This window comes from Corvus brachyrhynchos, unplaced genomic scaffold (assembly GCF_000691975.1).
Source record: "Corvus brachyrhynchos isolate BGI_N302 unplaced genomic scaffold, ASM69197v1 scaffold346, whole genome shotgun sequence".
Lineage (NCBI taxonomy): Eukaryota > Metazoa > Chordata > Aves > Passeriformes > Corvidae > Corvus > Corvus brachyrhynchos.
The window spans coordinates 5,958,794-5,979,757 of NW_008238644.1; the positions used below are offsets into that span (position 1 = coordinate 5,958,794).

At 39.4% G+C, this 20,964-nt stretch overlaps 1 protein-coding gene across 1 annotated transcript; it reads right to left on the reverse strand.

The window, feature by feature from the left end:
* Positions 1-1,697: 1,697 nt before the first annotated feature.
* On the reverse strand, positions 1,698-16,428 carry LOC103617871 (homeobox protein CDX-4). Its single transcript, XM_008636222.2, is given in 4 exon segments — positions 1,698-8,711; positions 10,656-10,801; positions 15,748-15,993; positions 15,996-16,428. Coding segments are annotated over 4 exon segments (777 nt in total). The 5' UTR covers positions 16,174-16,428; the 3' UTR covers positions 1,698-8,504.
* Positions 16,429-20,964: the final 4,536 nt, after the last annotated feature.

Consider the following 20,964-nt stretch of genomic DNA (forward strand, 5'->3'; position numbering starts at 1 on the left):
AATTCAGTGTTTACAGGAAAAAAAAAACCTTTTTGGATTTTAATTTGCTTCAAAAAAAAAAAAAAAAACCACCAAAAAAACAATAAAACAAAACCAAAAAAAACCCCAAAAATCGCATCAGCCTTCGGCGTAGAAGGGACCTGAATATCTCTAGTATTATTATCGCATTTATAACTCCCCTTCGCGATTCCCTCAGGTGCGCGCGCGGCCCTTCCCGCCTCCGGGCCGGTGCGAGGGGCTCCTCAGGGAAGACGGGGGCAGATGCTGAGACTCCTTTTCCTTAAACTCTTTTCCAGGTGTGTTTCTGTAGAGGTTTAAATAAAAACAGCCGGGTAGCGCTTTCCCCCTTCCCCTCTCGTTTTTGCCCTCTGTGTCGCTCCCCGGGGTGGCTCAGGTGAAGATAAGGGAGGGCGAGGGCTGTAGAATTTTCTCAGAGCTTTGAGGTGATTGTCTGGGATTTGTTGGTGGATTTGGAAAGTGAATTATGTGCAGGATAATGGTGTGGTTAGAGGGAAGAAAATCCCCATAGGAATAGCAGAACTGGGGAAAAAAATTCTCTCGGAATGATTCAGAGGAATGCCCCCATCAGCACGCAAGTGTAAACTGTTATTGAGGTAATAAGTACTTAATTACTCACCTACTGCAAATGGAAAGTAGCCAAAAAATTATTAGTGTTTGTAATTGCAATAGAGGAATGAAAAATGAAATTCTGAGGGAAATGTTGGTCCTTTTTAGTATTAGCATAGCTCCTATAAAGTGTTGGCTCTGGTGTGTGTCCAAATCGGAATTCCTGACCTGTAGGTACTCTTAAGAAAGAAGCTCACCTTCTCCTGCATGAAGTAAAAATGGGTCTCCATCCCTGTTTGTTGTTTCCAGGAAAATATTTTTTCACAAATCATCTTTATTGTTTTTCCGGAGTTTCTAGACTGCAGCAAAATGCAGATGACTTGACGGTGAAAATTTTTGTTGCCTCCGAAAGTAACATTATATGAGCTACAGTTTTATCAGTGCTGTGTGCTTGTACTTCAGCACATTATCCATCTGATGTGGAGCTGCAGGTAAATCACACTCTAAGCTAGAGAAAAAAATTGAGACAAGTTGTCATAAAGTGAAATTACATGTTCTATGTTCTCTGATTTTTGTCAAAATACATTTTTTTTAGTGTTGAATGTTGTCAGTAAATTGCAGAGAAAGTAAGTCATTGACCAAATATTTAAAATACATCCTGTTTAGAAACATGATAAAAAAATAGAGAAAACTATTCTATACTTAAGGATCTGATATTTTTTCTACTCATCTTCATCTTTATATAGATTCATAACCCATGGAAAGAAAGTGTTGAAACCAGTGAAATAAAGTTATATATGGGGGTATTAAAATAAGATACTTGTCTTCATTTTACTCTCAGTTAAATTCTGGATGTCTGCTTTAACTGGTGTGAAAACCAAAGACGTAAGTCTTGTAACTGAGAGCACTGGAAAAAATGATAGTTCTGATGCTGTGCATTTACGTTATAGGTTTTACTCTTCAGTTGAGCTTGTCTTAGTTCGTGGTAGCTTTGGTGAGCCATCCACAGGAAAGGTCAGAGAACCATAGAATGGTTTGGATTGAAAGGGAACTTAAAGCTCATCTCATTCCCCCCCCTGCCATGGACAGGGACACCTCCCACTATCCCAGGCTGCTCCAAGCCCCTTCTCTGGACAGCCCTGCTCTGGCTCCCCTGGAAAAACTGCAAACAAGCTGCAATGCCTGTTTTGACAACTGTATCACCATGAGACTTTGACCACAAATCCTTTGCTTTTTTGCTACTTCCCCATAGATTTTAGGACTCATGATGCTTAGAACTTGTGTGGGACTCCAGGCTTCCAAAACCCAACACCTGAACCAATGCTGAATTATGCTTGACTGGTGTTCTGAGCACAAGTGCAGTGCCTGGTGTCCTCTTGGCCAGCATTTCCCAGGAGAAAGGGCTAAATGCAGACTTCTGGGTTCAAGGCTATGTGCTGGTGCTGAGCAAAAGCCAGAAAAATCGTGGAAGAGTTAAAAATGCTGTTCTTAGCTCACTAGGGAAGCATTTTCCAGCACTGTCCCTGCAGAATGCTAAATAACGTGATGAAAATTAATTGCTTTTTCTTCATGGTGCTACAATATTTCTTGTTTTCCCAAAGCTTTGTCTGACTGCTGATTTTTATCAACATTACTGATGTATTTCCATTTCTTAGACTATTCTAACCTGACAATTGAAGAGTTTTCACAGGTGCTTCCAGACTCAAAGGAATACTTTGAGTAGAGGGCCACAGGTGGGGTTTCCAGCTCCTACCCAGTGAGATGTGAAATGCATTTTCTTAAATAATTGGATGAAGATAAGTTTATAAGATATTTGGTATCTTTTTCCATGCTTAACTATTGGTGCTGGTGGTTCAATGGCAAAACTGGCTCCATGCTGGATGAGTGGAGGAGTTGTTGTGCTGTCTGACGAGGTGTGCTCATTGCTCTGGAAGAAAGGTAAACCCTGGGAACAGACTGTCCCAGGTGGCTAAGGAGCAGTCCCTGTTCTGCTCATGCAAATAAATGGGAGCAAAAGAGGCAACTTGTGGGGTTTAGACTGGGATTTCCCATGGTTGTGACACTGTGCCCTCCTGGCATGATCCAGCTTTCACTGGGATAAGCACTTCAGCGCTGACTTGGGATGTGGATCAAGCTCTTTAAGAAGATTGGTGTTAGATTTTTTTTGAGCATTTAGGATCCCACTTGGATGCTGTAAAGCCATGCCTGGTTCCCATTCCTTGCATGTGTTCCAATAAAAATGTCTTGAAAATTTTACAAGGGTGGAAGAGCGAGGGACAAGCGGAATGTGTGCTAGAAATTGAAATGAACCCCATGGACTTGTCTGCAAGGATGAACAGCTGTCACATGAGATCTGACAATGGTGACACTCGGGTGTTGGGGCAAGATGTGGCAAACATGAACACGTCCAGCACAGTCTCATGTTTAATAGAAAAACTTCCATTTAATGCAGCCTGGGTTTTGCTTTAACAAACAAGCCAGTGTTACAGACGTTTCAGTGGACATTGTGCCAGAAGGACACATGTGATGGCATTAAGGCATGAGCTCCAAAGCAGGCAGTGCAATAATTTGCTGAATTGAGTGTAAAATGAAGCATAACTTACTGTGTGACCTCTTTATAATGAGTGTCTGAGGTATTAACAAACCAAGAAAAGAAGTGTTTTTGATTGGAAAAGGTACTTTGCTAAAGCAGCTTCATATTTAACATCTTGTGCTTTTAAATAATAGATTGAAGTCAAAAGTTCAGCTGAAGTTTCAGTAGACTTTTCTTTTTATGTGTATGTGTTCTCTCCTATAGCAACAGTGACTGACTGGGTAAAAATAGACTATTTTAGAAAAAACACCTTTTGTGTCCCATGTCTGTATTTAAAGAATGTCTGTTTAGTATTGGGTTTGAGAGGTAAATACTACAGGGAATTTTTTCAGCATGACTTACCAAACTTTATGGCTTCACAGGAAGAAATAGAAGCTTCATTTTCAGTAGTTCTTTAGGATGCTGTTTATTTGATGAAACTATTATGCCATAAAAACTGAAAGATTTGTGGAGGGATGATGGTCTCTGGCAATGTTTAGCCACACAAATCGCTTCCTTTCTTGGAATCAGAAGTGTTCTTATATAGAGCATGAAACACAAAGAATAGAAAAGCCAGGAGTTAAACCAAGGCACAGCATTAAATAAAGACACTGTTGGGAGAGCATGGAAAGGGAGTGCTGATGTGGGCCTGAGAGATTCTGAGTCTTCTTCCAGTGTACTTTTTCCCTGTTCCACACAAATCACCGCCACACAGGCATTCTTCAGGAGAAAGAATATACAACAAGTGATGTCAGGCTGGCTCTCAGAATTCCCTCATCTCAGACCTGTGTGTTTCAGCACAGGTAGAAGGTGTTGGATAATGGGAATATACTCTTAGCGTTTGGAGAATGGGTTATCAGTCTGGTGGACAAACCCTCATGCTTCTTGATCAACTAATGCAAACCCTTTTCCCAAGCTGATTTGCGTTGCAAGTTCCCATTATTTTGTTCAGAAATAGAAATGTGGAACTCATTAGGCAAATGTGGATGTGCTCGTTTGTTGAAGGAAGGCAAGTCAAGAGTCCTGTGACAGGTTTAATGAAACTGATCTTGTGATACAAATATTTTGCAATTTTTAGAAGGGTTTTAGCTTTGTGCAGGGCTCTGCAGTTCTGTGCTGCTTATACTGAAAATGCCTCAGGTAGATCAATTTTCAAAAATAATCCAAGTTTCAAGAGGTTGTCAAGTTTCTCATCCAGGTTGTTTTTTTTTTACCAGGATCACTACTACAAACAGCCAATTAGGGATTTAAATTACGCTTTCTTAGTGAACTGATATTTTAAAATATCTTATAATGAGGTACTTGCCTGTTTCTAGTCTAAACTCTCTGTAACTAAGGAAACATCTGTATTTTTCATTATTTGCTCCTCCAGATCAATATTTAGAAGTTGATTAATGAAGCCGATTCACTGTGGTGCTATACTGAGTGTCAACAGGAGCAGTTTGTGCCCAAGTCCCTTCTTGATTAAGTATTTCTGGACAGTGGGGCTGAGGAGTGCAGTTCTTCCAAAGCTTTGGCACAAGAATCAACATGATTCAGATAAATGTCAGAAGGGATTTGCTGGCTGCTGGAATTAGACAGTCGTATGATACAGAGTTTTCTTTTGATATCAGCATGGTGTTAAAGGAGCTCACTACCTTGCAAACTCCAACCACCAATCAATCAGCTGAATTCAAACAGTGTGATGGTTTTCTATTTACATACAGTGAAAAACACAGGAAACTTGGAGACCTTGGGGAGGATACCCACTGGGTGCAAAGGATGGCATTTGATTCATTAGTATTTTAATTGCTTAACAGTGCTAAGGGAGAGTACAACTAAAGTCCCTGGAGAATTCTTCAAAGGAAGAAAGATAAATATTGAAAAATGTTATTTATATAGCCTTTAGTGTTGCATCCATGGAAATACCAAAATTAATACAGGGGCTGATCACATCTGCTGAACTTTCTCCTTCATGGAAGCAACGCTGAAGAGTCAAACTCAGCTGCCCAGGGAACAATGGAATGTGAGGACTTTGTGGTGCCTCCACCCCAGCGCATGTCCTGATCTTGTGTTCCCATGCTGGCAGAGCATGACCATGGATGGGCTCCTGCCAGGCTGTCCTGGAGTCCTTAATGGGCCTTTAAATGCACCAGCATGAAGTGCTCAATTTGTGTTTTGATTTGGGATGATGTCTGGCTCATGGCATAGCTACAGTCTGATAAAGTGTCCAAGGCCTGCGAGAGGCAGGGTAAGGATTTTCTTTTAGCTGCTTGCCATTTCCCCCTCTCTCTGGCTTCCCAGCCTCCTCACCTGATACTCTGACTGCAGTTAATCACCCTCTGATAGAATTTACTAAAAAATACCCTGATTAGTCTAGAAGAGTTTTAATATTTTTTTCCTTAGATTATTTTGAGAAACAGCTGTGCCACTGCACTTAGGCTGAAAGGGATGTTATGATCCATATTGGGGATAATTATGCACAGCAACAATAAGGGGAATAACTTCTTACTTAACTGTAGTCAGAGAAGATAATCTGATACACTCTGTGTAGGCTTAGAGATAATTTTCTAGTGGATGAAAGAGACTGTCCCCTAAATATTTATTAACATATGCTTTGGATACATTTAAAATACATCTGTGGGTAAAATTCGGGATAAAGATCATGAAAAAGGAAAACAATTTTTATTGACAGGACTGGTGTTAAACATGCCAGAGGAGGTGCTTTGTATCCCATTCCAACTCTAAAAACATCTAAAATAGGCTCATTTAGAATGATTCCTTTATCAACTGTGGTTGTTCTGAGTGCAGTCAGTGGCTCCTCTGCCCCATTTGTCAGAGCAGGGTGGTGTTTCCTGACTGCCTGGAGCTTGGTTAGAATCTGCAAGATGATGATTTCGAATATGTTGAATGTGGACCTGGTAAATAACTCTGTGTTTCATTTCAATTTTGTCATAAATAAGAAGGGAAGAGAAATCGGAAGCAATGCATTTCTAATACGCAAACGTACTCAATGGTGTGTTGTATGTTATAGCTGTACTAGCCATCTTCCTTTTGATATGAAAACTGATCAGAGAAAAAAAAATCTGAAAACTAGAAGTTTCCTCCCTCTCCATTTCTGTGCCACTGCTAAGCCTCACAAAAGCCCTCTCCTGGTTTCCATAGAAATGGCCCTTCTGCTGCTTTGAGGTAAAGGTCCTCTTCCCTTTTTTCTTGTCTGTCTAAAGTCTGAGTTTCCTGAGAGATTATTTTGTCTTCTACATCCTTCATGTATGGAATGCCAGTCCAGGTGGAGGGGCTGATGGAACTGGGGAAACTTCCTCTCCCAAGGAAAAAATCTGGATTTATTTGACTGAAGAGCAGAGAAAAAAGGCATGTGTGTGTCACATGTACACTTCTGTGAATCTGAACAGAGCCAGGGCTGTGTGTGCATGTTCCACAATGTGCTCTGTCTCCTAAAATGTCCATGTGGTCCCAGTGGAACATCAGTGAGCGGACTTAGGAGATCCTGAGTTAAAGCCATGCAGATGTCGTCTCAATTTCTCATCGGGCTGAGTTTTATAACTATTAATATACACAAGATTTTCTGTTTACAGTTTGTTTGCATTAGAATACACCCATTTCTTTGAACCATATGATAGGACATGACTAGCAAATATATTGGGGAACCACCCACAAAATGTTTACAGTGAGTAAGTTCTTAATATGTGTTACAGGATATCTTCCTAGTTTAGTTTGAGACATTTATGTCTACAAACATAATTCAGAATTAAGTTCTGATGAGTGTTATTCATGTAACTCCCAACAGAATTGCTTTCATGGAGTTACTCTAACAGAGTTATTTTAAAATAAATGGGGAATAATGAGGCATATCCTCAAATTTGTTATCTAGTGTTTTGAATCCAGATGATGAGAGCTTTGACAAGTTCTGTCCGTGTTGTTCAGTGCATTATCAATGCTCATTGACACAAAGAAAAGCCAAATTTATTCTGCTGCTTCTGAGAGCAAGAGTTTGAGGTTGCTGAAATAAGCGATGCAGGATTTTCAGAATGCTCTTTTCTCTTTGTGTTCTGCTTTTTTCCCATTTTATTACCTTTGCTCCCCTTGACATTTTCAGGAATATTAAATTTTCCCAATAGAGCTGTTCGCTCTATTGTATGTATTTGTATGCTATCAAAAAGATCACATTAAGAAATTCCAAAGAATAGTACTACTGAAGGGCTTGGGGATTTTTTTAGTGCTTCGGGTTTTCTTTCTACTTTTTCCAGACTCATCACTTGTCTTTCAGATACCATTGCTACCTTCTCACCTGCCAACATGGAGCAGTAATTAAAGCAAACCCCACTGTGATCACGTCCTTAATTTGAGCTCTTTCAGGAGTGCACATGACATGAACATTCCTTTTGTGACTGTGCTTTGGGGCTGCTCAGCTGCAGGTAACTGCTTCAAAATACTCTCTCAGCTACTTCAGGATAGTTGCTGCCTTCAGCCCCAAATAATTGTCAGGTATAAAATCAGTGGCACCAGACTGCTCCTGTTTCACTTCAAATGCTTAAAGACATCAAGCAAATGCTTTATTTGCTTTTTGGTGGTTTGCTTGTAGTAAGTGTTCTGTTTCCATTCCATTTGTGTTCATATTTTTGAGCAATAATATGTGCAGTCATAGAAGATCGAGGTAATACTTATCTTCCAAATTATCTGGCATTTACTAATGTGCATGAGAAATTTCTGTGTTTCTTACACTGGAACAAATCTTGGCAGGTTTGGTATATTCTGTACCTGTAACTATTGCTCGAATACAATTCCATGGGGCAGAGTTACTTGTGTTATTTAACTAATGCAATATGTTTGTATAGCAACATTATTATGTTCCTTGAGCATTTAAAAGTGTTTTAAACCGTTTTGCTGTTTTCAAAAAGTCGCATTCTTTTCAGTCCATTTAAGTGTAAATATTTATTAACATCTACGGTTTACTCTAATTATATAAATGGTACAAACCACACACACCCAGCTTCTTATATTTTCTGCAAAAGGACTGTATTTTATAATCTGTTCTCTTAGTTTCCTGGGTATATGTATGATCAGACTAGAACTACATGTACTGAATCTTCATCGGTATCATTCTTTGTGTCAGTGTCTGAAGCAAATTACCTGCTATCAAAGATATTGAGAGATGAATCTTAGCAGCACAAGGTCCCTGAGATTTTTGCAATAATTAAAATATTTTGGTAATAGGCTCAAATTTTCTGCTTAGAAATCAGCACTCTGAAGGCAGTTAAATGAAAATGGTCCCTTGCAAAGTTGAGTTTCCAAGGTGGGGGATGGCAGTGGTGGAGAAATCCATTCTTGCTTTTTCTTTTTTCCTGTTTTGTTTTTTTCCCTCTGTTCATTCTGAAACTATGACTTGATGAATGTCATTAGGCTGTAATCCATTTATTCCATGTGGTGGTGGGAACAGAGAATTTGACAGTTCATTTGGACTGAGTGAACCAGAGTCGCTCTGAGCTGAGCCCCCGCTGCCATCAAACTGCGAGATTTTCTTCTTGATCATTTTTCTTTCTTTTGCTCGGCGATTCTGGAACCAGATTTTCACCTGGGGTGTTATAAATGATACCTGATTAATTCAAAGTGCTAGTCAACTTTTTACCATAATTACAGCAATGGAAATGTAGGTAAGTTCAAAAACACTATTTAAGGACCTGAAAACCCAAAGCAAGCAAACAAAAAGCCATGAGGAAAAAAACCCCAATGCTAAAACCCAATGAAAAAACCCCCCACAAACCAAAATACTGAATTTGTGCAGTGAAAAGTTTTTGTATTTTTCTGTATTAATTTTTGGCATAATAATCCATGGAAAATTGATTATTTCTTTCTTGATTTCTCTTTCTCCTGGGCAGTGTAAAGTGAACTTGCTGTGTTATATTTAGGAATACAGAAATCAATGAACTCATTGAGACTCAGAGGGTGCAGAGTTCATTACCTCAGCTTTGCCAGTGGCGTGTGTCATAATTTAGGAAGATGCAATTATGGATGAATTTTGAAGATTTCTTTATTATCTATGTTACAGATTAATTCAAAGCCAAGTAGTGAGGGTTCTTTTATTTCATTTATGTTGTGAGTGATTTTTGTGTGTGCATAAATTCTTATGCATTTTTAAAGTTTTGATTGTTTTTATTACTGGAATATATATTTATACCTGTATTTTACAGATACATATGTACTGTTATGTGTATAAATAGATATATCAGCATTACTTAAAGACAGCGAATTTCCCAAGCTCATTGTGCAGGTGAAAGACTCTTATCTGTTTAAAATCTACTTTTAAGTATCTCTATTTTATTCCTTATGTGAAAATGTGAATGAGTAGGAGCTTCTGTTTGTGTTTTCCTTCTTGGTAATTGTGTTCTTACTTTACTGTAGTTGTTACAGCCTTTAAGGTGTGTTGAGTACAATATGATATAGAAAGTTGTACCCTTGCTTTGTATTAAAAATCTCAGTGTTTTGTATTTCTTCTTATTACCATACTGGTACTGGCATGAAGAAGCATTTAGCTTTGTCTGTCCTGTGGAAATGCAGATAAATTATGTATTTTGTCTACATTATACTTGAAGGAACTTTACCAGTTAAAAATGGGGTGGCATTGGGAGCAGCAGCTCTGTAAAAGGAAACTGCTGATTTTCTGCAGGATCGCTGGTGACTCCAGGCATGTCTGTGTTCTAAATCAGCCAGCTTGCGTAACATTAAGGTGGAAGTTTCAAATCTTTCATAATTGCAGTTCTCTGAAAATTTTCCAGTGCAGCTCTATCCTACTGTGTGACAAACTTTAGTCCATCCGTGAACACAGCTAATGTAACTGTGCTCTGCTCAGGAGACTGGCTTTATCTAGGACAGAGATTAAATATGTACTAGATATGAGTGAAGGCAGAGCTGCTTTCCAAGGAAGCAATGATCCAAGTATGCACTTGAACGTTCCCTGGATGGATAGTCTTGGCTACACATACGTATGGCAAAAAGAGATCCTGACTTGAAAATCCAAGGCTGTAAAACCCTCCTGAATATGCTGAAATCTGACTGAGGAAGAATGTGGCCTGTGGCAATATGTTTGTAATAAAGAACCCCATAGCTATCTCATTGGATTGACCTTGAGTTTTAACTTTCCTGTCTTCCAGCTGAAATATATCAAATGCCTTGGATTTTTTTGCTGGCCATTATTTGGTGTGATTTCAAGAAGAAATAAAATTGTGAATGTCACAGCTATTGGGAACATAGCTAAGATCCTATTAAGCTGGACTGTTTAAATTCCAAGCTAGTAAGCTAGAATGTAAGAATAACTACTTTTTAAAGTATGAGTTAATTTCTAAGGTTGAGTTCCCTATAATTGGAAGGTTCTGTCAAATGAGCCTGTTGATAACTGTGGGTTTGTGTAGTGGATTCTCTGTGTGTCAGGTGCAGAGGTGCAGGAGGTGGCTGCTGCTGTGTCTCCTGGCAGTGGCAGTGTCTGGGCACTGTGGGCACACCTCAGGGCTGCTCTCTGTACCTGTCTTTCGGAGAGTCCCAGGTTTGCTGCGAGTTCTGACTTCCTCCTGATTGTAATGTATCTGTTGCAGTGAAATTCCTTCTCTAATTCCAGTCTCTGGTGATCTGTGTAAACAACTCGGTACTTTTCTTTTGTTCTTGTTTTACCTGGTTAGGAAAGAAGTATTATTCATATGTTGAGTTGGATTTTCCATAGCAGCTTGCAAACATCTCAGGCATTTCACAGACATTAATTAAACTACAGAATACTTGTATGGGATTGTTTGCTGTGGTGCAGAGGAGGAATATGAGGTGCAGGGTGAAGTGAGAGAGTATTGGTTACCATAACTGTCTTTCCCTCTTTTTTTCCCTCTCTCTGTAAACATACATTTAAATGTGAAGCTCTTAAGTGATAAACACCCCAATGCATCTTAAATAATTCATAGCAGTACATAACTGGTGCTGGCTATATTAATCTCAAAGGGGTTTCATTTTAGTGCTCACTGAAGTGACTTCTGTGTCTATGAGAGCATAAATACCCAGGATTTCAAGACTGAGCTTCAGTCACAATTCGTTCAGTTGTACCGTGGCCTAATTCTTTATCTGAGTTTTTAAAGATTGTTTCTCTAGCACAAAGATATGTCCAACTAGAAATGCTTTTCCTTTCTTGTGTGGCCATAGGATAAACTTAGAAGTTCAATAATAATTTTATTTACTTTTTCAAAAAGGTCCAGTCTTGCAAGGTGCTGAGTGCCTGTAGGATATTCCTGAGGGTACTCTGTGCTGGGCTTCTCTTTAGAGTTGGAGGCACTTGACAATTTGTAAGATGAGGCAATAAAATCTTGTAAAAGGATTTCAGGATCATCCTCTCTCTAATGTATAAAAGAAATATTCTTAGATATATTGGATAAATACTGTTAAGAGAAGCATTACCAAATGTTTAGAATGTATCTCTCATTTCATATAATTTTTAAACAATTCTTCATGTAGTAATAATCCAGGGAGATCAGTTTTCAACTTATTTGTTCTCCTTTGCACTTTCAACAGCCAACTAGATAGTTTTTCTTTTTTCTTCTGATCTTCCCAGTTTTTTTTGATGTGAGTTTTCTGGGACAAACTGTAGGACAAAGACTCCTTTAAAGTGGTTCCCTAAAATCCATTGAGGTGTTAAGATGAAGCACACGCCACACAAAGGAGCGACAAGGAGATCTTATCAAGAACCCCTTTCACATTCAGAAACACAAGCCAATTGGTTTGGAATTTACAAGCCCTAAACAAATGTCAGACGCTTTCATCTTAGCAGAGGAAAAAGAGACAGAAATAGATGAAGGAATATTTTTTCCTCAGTTCTCTTTAATTTTGGACCGACACCGAGGACAGAATGGGATATTTTTATCTGAAGGTAGACATAGCTGAAATACGCATAATTAGGGATATTTTCCCAAGTCCTATGCCACTTCAACTTCCAGCATAGAAGATTTTCCTGCCTAAATTTGCAGGACTAAATCATCCAACTAAGTTTACTTTTTTCATGGTACAAATCGTTGGCTTTGAAATATTTGCCTTCAGTGATAGTTCTAATGCTAACAATAGTATAGATATTCAGGTTCCTCGTAAACTGAGGGCTTAGAGGAAATCTTTGAAAACAAGTTAAAATTCAACGAGGTTATTCCGGCCTCACTATAATCAGCAAATATAACCATGATTTGAGGGGGTGGAGAAAAGGAGTAGTTTTCTCCATTCCACTTGGTCATAAAATTCACAGAGTATTTCTTCTGAAGACAATAAAGCTGGGAGAAGGCCTCTTTATTTGCTGTGAAAATCATCACCCTTTCCGGCAATATAACTCCTGAAGAAAAGAGGGAGAAGGAAGAGACAAGACTGCATATCAAAGCAAAGTGAAGTGTTAAAAGGGTCTGTTGCCTCAATATGACAGATAGGCCTCAAAACCTCAGACAATGTAGGCCAGTGGAAAATAGATGTCACAACTAATTTACAAAGAAAAATAAATTAGCATTAGAGCAGAGGCCTGGCCTTTTTTCCTGCTTTTCTGTTTTGCTTTCTGGTTGTGTTTCTGCTGTGCTCTAATCTGAATTACTTGTACGTCCCTGCTTGTTTAAACAAAGACAGAAAATGTGTTGGCTATAGTTTTAAAAAAAATCCTGGGGCTGAACCTGTAACATACGAAAATCATGTTGTCCTTTTGTTTAGTCCTGTTAAAGTCCCTTCCCTTTCTGAGAAGGGTCACTCCTAGATGAAGTTTCATATGCAGTTTTAAAACCTTTTTCTAGGCCCTTTAGATACCTTTTCAGTAAGTTTTATGCTTTGAAGGTTTTCTTGCTCTCAGAAAATACACATATTACCTTGTTGATTACACAGGGTTTAGAAGTTAATTTGAAGTTCTACTCCAGCATAACTGAAGTTGATGGCAGATTTTATAATAGATTTTTAGTCAAACCAGGATCAGACTGTCAGGAATTCTTTGGATGTTCTTTTCCTCACTTGCATGGCCTGACTAGGAAGGTCTCTACCAAGCCCACTTTCCATGTTTGGTTTTTTTAAAATTTCTTACAGCCTTATATATTTGAAATGTCTTTGTGTTTGAAGTAAAAAAGGGTTTTGTTCTGAATATACAGTTACACTCTTTTAGTCAGAGGACGTATCATTTCAAATCACATTTTATCTGTTTAAAGAACAGAGTACTTCTGTCTTTGTGATGTTGTTTCATCCTGAAGATTGACTTGATCAGGTAAATTTTCATTTGACTTTACCTGCAGTTGAGTTTTTTTTCCTTGTATCAAATGCTAAATAAGGATATTGAATCAGAATGTAGTGTATTTAATAGAGTCTACACAGAGAGGAAGCAATTCCCACTGACATTTCTCTCAAAATAATTGTGTTTCAGGAGGATCCCTCCTTTCATTAGATGTGTTGTGATTTCTGTTACTCCCTTCTGCTCACGTACATTGGTGTGTGTACACACCACTGGTGAAGTTAAGGACATATACATGTTTATGCACAGAAATATATTTGTAGAGTTTAGGGCTGTAATTCTGGGATTTTAAGGCAATGAACTTTATTAAGCAGTGGTAACATTGAAGGAGAGGAACCAGTAGCTACTTTGATAACACAAATAATATTATGGCAATAAGGAAAAACAGCAAACAACAGTGTGTTTCAAAGAGGGTTATAATGGCATCAAGTCAGTTTTCTTCTAGAGAAAACATTGATAAGGTGGTACAGAGCAGTCACATGCTTAATTTTAGCCTTGTAATTTATTTGAATTTCCTTCCATTTATCACAATTTTTTCTGTGACAGGATTAAAATTTTACGTTTTTTTTAAAAACACCAATGAAAGGCCAAATCTTTTTGGTACTTTTCTTGTTTTGCACGATTACCACATTTGTGCTTTACTCTCACCATCTCTCTTTTTAAGGTGGGTTGATGCCTTGAGCTCACTTCTGTGAAGTCCTGAGCTGTTTTTAACACTTCAAAGGATTGGGTTCTAGGAATGCACAGCCTCAGGACATGCAGCTATTGATGGGCTCTGTTCCACCTGTCCCAAATGGTTCATAAAGTACTTCAGAATGTGTGTAAATTCTGTGTAAGCACTTTTCAGACTAGAGATGAATTTAGGCCCAAAATTGTGTCTCTGAATTGCAAATATATTTTATAAATTTGGACAAGGGTGTGAGAAACATCTCAGGGTCTTCCAAGACTGTTCAATAAGTGTGAAGCAAGGATTTAGATTTTTAAGTCTGCGATATTCTTTAATAATGTTATTCTTTAAGAATGCTATACATTTAAAATTCAGTGCCTACATGACACAGACAGGGCTGCCTCATTGACATTCAGTAGTCTCAGCTGAATTTGATCTACACTCAAGTCTTGCATCACTTCTACACCTGGCAGTCTCCACGGATGTTAATGAAGTTACTGGGATTTACATGAGTATACAGAAGGGGGGAAAGCAGACTGAATCTGCCTGGCTTTGAAGGCCTTTGTGGAGGCTCCAAGTGGAAGGACAGCATTGGGATATCCTAATGTTCACCAGGCATTTTATATTTAGTAACAGAGACAAAACAATGTATGTCTGCTTTATAATTAAGAAACAATTACCAGGCTAATTTTGCTCCTGAGTAATAACCATTTGAAGGCGGATTCTCTCTGAAGCAGGCAGTGGTGATTTTCCCTGTCTTCTAAGATTGCTTCAATTGTAATTGCTCTGCTTTCTTTCGAGCATTTTCTTTGATGCTCCCTAACACACACTTACTACTTTTAACCTTAACAACAGATTTATCAAACCTTTCTACACCCCTAGTTTCCACCTTGGGAATATACATGGAAAGGTTCATCTGGCAGGCAGCTTGTGGCAAGAACAGGCACATCAGTGAGTGGCACTTGCAGGAAAGAGATTTTTAATTGTGTAATTGAGGAAGCTGAAAAATTCTGGCGTGTAAGAAAAGTAAAACTGATGTGAAATTAAATGAAGAAGAAGCTTAACCAAGGAATTATGTGATCTGCAAACAAAATAGTCTATGCTGATCGTTTGAGACAGATTGCTTCTCTGGGAATTTTTTCTGCTCACCTAATAAATCTGGGTAGAAAAATATGAGACACAGGAAAATTGCAGAAAATTGCATAATCACTGCAGTTAGATCAAAGTACATAGTTTTCTTTATAATTACTGAGAAGTCTGTAAGGTTTAAAAAGATCAACCTGATTATATATTGATATTTCCCCTGCAGCACAAAATAACGATGTAGTATTTCTGTCTGTAACTGTTAAATGTTGCTGCATTGCTCCATAACACTTTCATGATTATCATGTTTTTCACACAAAATGCTTTACAGAATGTTCCAACAGGGATTCCTGGAGCTGAGCTCCAGCCAGGTCAGCCACATCAGCCGTTCCACTACAGCAACCACATAAAGCCTTTATGGGAGAAAGTGAAACTAGCACAAATTTAGTTAAAACTGCATTAAACAGCAGTAGGTTAAATAAATGTCATAAATGACCCACCAACCTACGTGCTTCAAGTGAAGTTAATTATTTCTAAGCTCAGTGATAGCAGAAGATGCTTTCTGAGGTTGGAAGTTGAATTTGCACTCACCAGCAGTGTTGGTTTGCACCGTTTTCCTCATCCACTCATAAGAGCTGTGCCTTTGGCTGTTGGGAGAGATTTGCTGGGCATTAATTGTATCTACAGGAGGTAACCCCGCAGCGGCGGCGGGATGCAGGGAGCTGTAATCAGCAGAGCTGTAGGAGCCCTGGCCAGGGGACGAGCCACTGATGTGGGCAGCAGCCACGGCGCTGGAAGGGCCTGGGCCGTAGGCGCTCCAGGCCTCCCGCCGGGGGGCGGAGTGCCCCAGGCTGCCGCCGGCTGCCCGTGGGTGTCCAGGGCTGGCACAGGGTGGTATCCCATGTAGTCGGAGTAGGCTGGAGCAGACACAAAGTTTTGCACGGGCAGGTTGTTGTTGGCCCTGGCAGATCCTGGGTACATGCTGGGCTCCTTATCCAAGAGCGAGCTCACGTACATGGCTGTCCCAGACTGTAAACACAGCGTCACAACATCTTGTTCCTCAGTGTCTTCTTTTACTGCTCAAAAATATTTGTGTTTGGTTTTCTCTAATAATGCCACTCTGCTTGGAATCTTCTACTTCATCCTCTTTTATTATCAACTGTGTTACCAGGTGCTGGTGGTAATGGTTTACCAAGATCTTGTCTGACGTCAGCCCAACTGCCTGCCTCATAATTACATTTACATTCAAATGAAGGGCTGACCAACCCCACCTTGCTGCTGGTTCTGGTGCTTTCTCTTTTAGAGAACTTTTATCTATCCTACTATCCTGCCCTGATATTCAACAGCAATCCCAGTCCTGTAAGATGATGCAACAGTTGCTCGGATTTGTAACTTAAATAGTTAAGTAAATAGACCTTTTAGAAAGAAATTATAGTGGTATCTATAATAGCAATGTTTAACATTCAAAGGATTCGTGTCCTTTATTTTGTCATGTATTATCAATCAACAAATAAATCTGTTACTCTCTTAATTTCCCATATAATGAAAAAAATTATCCCTTTTAGTCTTTAACAGATACAGTCAATTTGAATAATTGTAATTCAGTAACTTCAAAATACAGAGCGCCTTATAAATAGCATGTCTTGAGTATAACTGTCTCAAAAATGTTCCTCTCATTGTTGATGTTTGTAAGTGGTTTTCCAGAATGGGAGCCTTTAAAGCTGTGACTGTAAGACACATGTTCACACTCTCCTCATACATAGTGATTTAAGAGATCCCTTCATCTTGTGGCCATTGCAAACTGATAAATTTTAAAAAGCAGACAATAAATCTTCCTAACAAAGATGGTGCCAGAAGTACAAAGAAAATGACTGTAAAAAGTAGGGAAAAAAGTCTTTGATTAGGCCCAGGAATATTGTTGGCTTCTGTTTCAAGACAACCTTTATCTGCCTGAAAGGAGGCTGGTTCCTTCCTCTGAGGCTGCTGCTGTCTATAGTCTGCTTTCCGTGGTGGCAGCTTGGGCCAGGGAAATCAGCAGGGAGAGACATCTGGGTTGTTAAGTTTGTGGATCAGCAGTGCCCCGATGCTGCTGTGTGACACACGGGTTCTTCCTGGCTCAATGTTCGTGTCCCTCTGAGAAAAATGATTCTGAAAGTGGTTTTATATCCTGTTACTAAGAGCTTGTTATTAGCACGGCGAACTAAACCACACCCTAGGACTTCAGAATTGCCTCTCTGGGTTGTGTAGCTGCAATTTGTGGAGCGAATTCACTGTATTTTTATTTTGGATGGGTTTCTTTGCAATGAGCTATTTGTAAGGGCTATGCTTGCAAAAGAGGTGCAAATTACAATGAGTTGTTTCCCTTTACAGAGGTGTGGGTTTTCATTCAGTATCCTTTGTATTTTGACACTACTCGTATTCACACATCCCTTCTAATTCCAGCACTAAAGGATTCTAAGTGTGTACTTACAGACAGGAAAGATATTCCTCTTCTGTTAAGGGAAAGAAATTTTACTGAGGAGTGTAGCAAAATCTCTGTAACTTGTTTTGCTACATTTACAGAATTCTGCATTGATCTCTGGGATCCTCAGAATGTTGATCCTCAGAAGTTGCATCATGGGATAGGACATGGGAAAAATAAGATCTTTTGTAATTGGTGTACCCTTATAAAAATAGACATTAAAATAAATGGAAAGAGACTCTTATTCCCTTTATCTCGAAAGACAAGGAACTGTAACACAATTTTTGAGAACCCACAGACTTTTTAGTACCGAATGTCATTCAAATTGAAGAAGATATATTTCCTATGTCCTTGGAATGTTTAGCCTGTTTGTGAGCATTACACCGCAGTTAAATTCCCATGGATTGCTGAGTGTTGTGCAGAGCTGTCACTCATAGGCAGATCCACAGGAGGGGAAAGTTTTGGCTCCATTGACTGCATCTGCAATCCAGTGACAGGGGACATTGGCTGCTCAGAGATTTCAGCTCAGACCCATTGTTTGACTTCCCCCAAACACACCATTTTCCCATCCCTGTGAATGATGTAATTTCATATTCTGCAGTAGATGATTGTAACATTTTTAATCTCTGGTGTTCCTCTTGCTTTATGGGATATCTGTGCACGTACCCCCCACGATTTCAGTATCACTTAATCCTATTTTTTGTATCTCAGAGCTTTATCCTTTATTCTCTGTTCTTCTTTTATCTTTTGTTTATGCTCCTCCTTTCCCTTTCTTGTTTTGCCTGTTCCATTATCTGAATTTTCTTCAGATCTATTTCGATTCTTTCCAGAACAAAATTAGATCAAGATACTCCGATGGCAATTTGCTACACTGATTTGATATCAGTTAACAATAGTAAACTTTGAATAAGGCATTTTGTTTAAAAAGATTTACATAGCAGGATAAGATTGCTGGGCAGGACTGCACATTTTTAACACCAAAGTGAGAATGAGATAACTAAAACGGCAATGTTCAAATGATCTGCACCCTGGGTCTGATGTCTCCTATTTTGTGTAGCAGAGCAGGGTGGAGATATTAAAAAGGAGCAGTACCTTTGCATGTTGTTGTGTAGTTTGAGGCTACCAAAATGTTTGGGTTGGTGTTTTTTGAGAGCTAATTGACTGTTAATCTGAGTCTGTCTTTCCAAGAATAATTTCTTAGGCCATGCACAGCTCCTTCCTTCTCAGGCCCAGCACATCAGCAGCTTCAGAGCCACAGAACCGCTGCATCTTCAGTGCAGTAACTTAGGCTGCAGTTCCACAGACGTTTCTGGGGGGCATGGCTTTCAGGGAATACAAAAAAGAAGGGAAAAAAATGAGCTGCCATTGCCTTGGGCTCTGTGGGGATGGCAGTGAGTGGAGTAAGGGCTTGGCGTGCTGCCCGTGCCTGTGTAAAGTGCTGGTGGAACACGGGCCCTCTCCCGACTCTCTGGGGTGGTGGGGGAGTGACAGCAGTTCTGAGGCAGTGGGCTGGACATCCGGAAATCTCAGCCATCTGGAGTCTTGTATTTGTACCTTTTTCTGTGGTGGGCGGTAAAGGCAGAGCAGGACAGATCTGTGTGGCACCAGCAGCAGGAGAGCTGTGCTCTTTGGCAGACACTGGAGAGATGGATTGCCAGGAAAACTGAACTCCAAGGTTGATTTTTTCTCCACCTGTCCAAATGCCATGTGTAATTTATCTACTAGACCAGTGTCCATGGGAGTTGTCTCAGTGGTTGTTAACGTGAGGTTTTACGTGTGTTAAATCAAATGTACTTTGAGATCTTTGGGGAAGAAAATTTTCTAGTTTTCTAGCAAGTGGTTGATGAAAAACTATCAATAATAAGTGTGGTGCTCACCATTGGAACTCTAAAGGTTTGTTTGTACAGGCAGTGGAGATGGTGCACTATTGTATATGAGCTGTTCTAGAGAGCAATTCCAACCCAGTAATAATAACATAATCACAAACGTGCAATTAAGTGTTTTAATGACAGCTATTAAAACTGCAATTTCGGAGCTACTGGTAGTTTAAAACTTGCCTGTACAATGATAACTTACATTAAAGGTGTTTACAACTCTGATAGTTTTTATTAGGAACCCTTCCTCATAAAATGACTCTTCCTTTTATGTGCAGATAAGAAGACAATAATCAGTCTTTGAAGTGTGAAAATGATGTGAAATCTCTCTTATTTTGGAGAACCAAAAAGCAGGTGAGCTTAATGTGCCCCTTTGTGGCTCAGGTGATAGGAGTGGGTGTTTGTTTTCTTGCCTCCAGATGACCACTCCAATAGCGCTGCGGGCTTAGGAATGCTTCTTGCCCATACCTTTATAGCTGCATGCTCAGAATTTCGTGGGAATGGCTGCCGAAGGACTTTGTTAGGGAACTCTGTATTGCTGGTAGTTCTAATGCAGTATTTTCCAGGTGTTATTGACCCTATATTCAAGCTGGGCTTTGCATGCACATTCATTCCTCCTAAAATTCTTAGTCAGCTGTAGGAATCTTGAAGAAAGGTCAGTCAGGACATGGTTTGCTGTCAGCTGAGGGCATTTCTGTTGGGAAAAAACTCAACTAGTGATGAAGGAAGGTAGATGGGCTTAAAATTTTAAAACGCAGCTAAAGAGGTGGGTTTTGCTGTTGCTGAAGCTTCTACAAACACAAAGCTTCTGAAATTTTTTTTGCCCTTTTTAATTGGGTTTTTTAATATACAGAACCCTACTTAGGTCTCATTTTCAGGGCTTGAAATGTAAGCATGTGCTAAGTTGCACGTGGCAGATGCAGCACAGCCCAGAGAGCTGAATGAGCACTGCTGAGTGAGCTGTTCTCACTTGCTGAACTGAATCTTCTGGGGAAAAGGAAGAAGGGATATAGCACAAATTTCAGTTCTGCCTTGTGTCTCTGATCCCTACTGGGGATTTGTTTTTCATAAGAGAGCAACAGAAGAAATAAAGATGCCAGCTGTCTGTGAAGCCTTCCTCAGTGGTTTTGGGTTTAATTTCATGCTCTGAAGTTTTGGTTGTTAAGAAATCCTTTTGAAAAATGATGAAAAGTGGCTGCTAGAGAGCTGATTGTATTTACCCTTCTATCTACTCCACTTCTGTTTTTCTAAGTGCTGCTTAAAATGGCTTATCTCTAATTTCTAAATGTTAAAATGTGTTTTTTTAATATATTTCATGGATAAGCTGCATCAGTTTTGCCAGGAAGGAATGGTCTGAAGCTAAAGGAGGGTCTTACTGTTCGGAAATAAAAATAATTTAACTTCTGCTTCAAAATCAATTCTGACAGAAATAAGAGCATTTCTTACTGCTCCACAAGCAGCTTGAATTCAGCA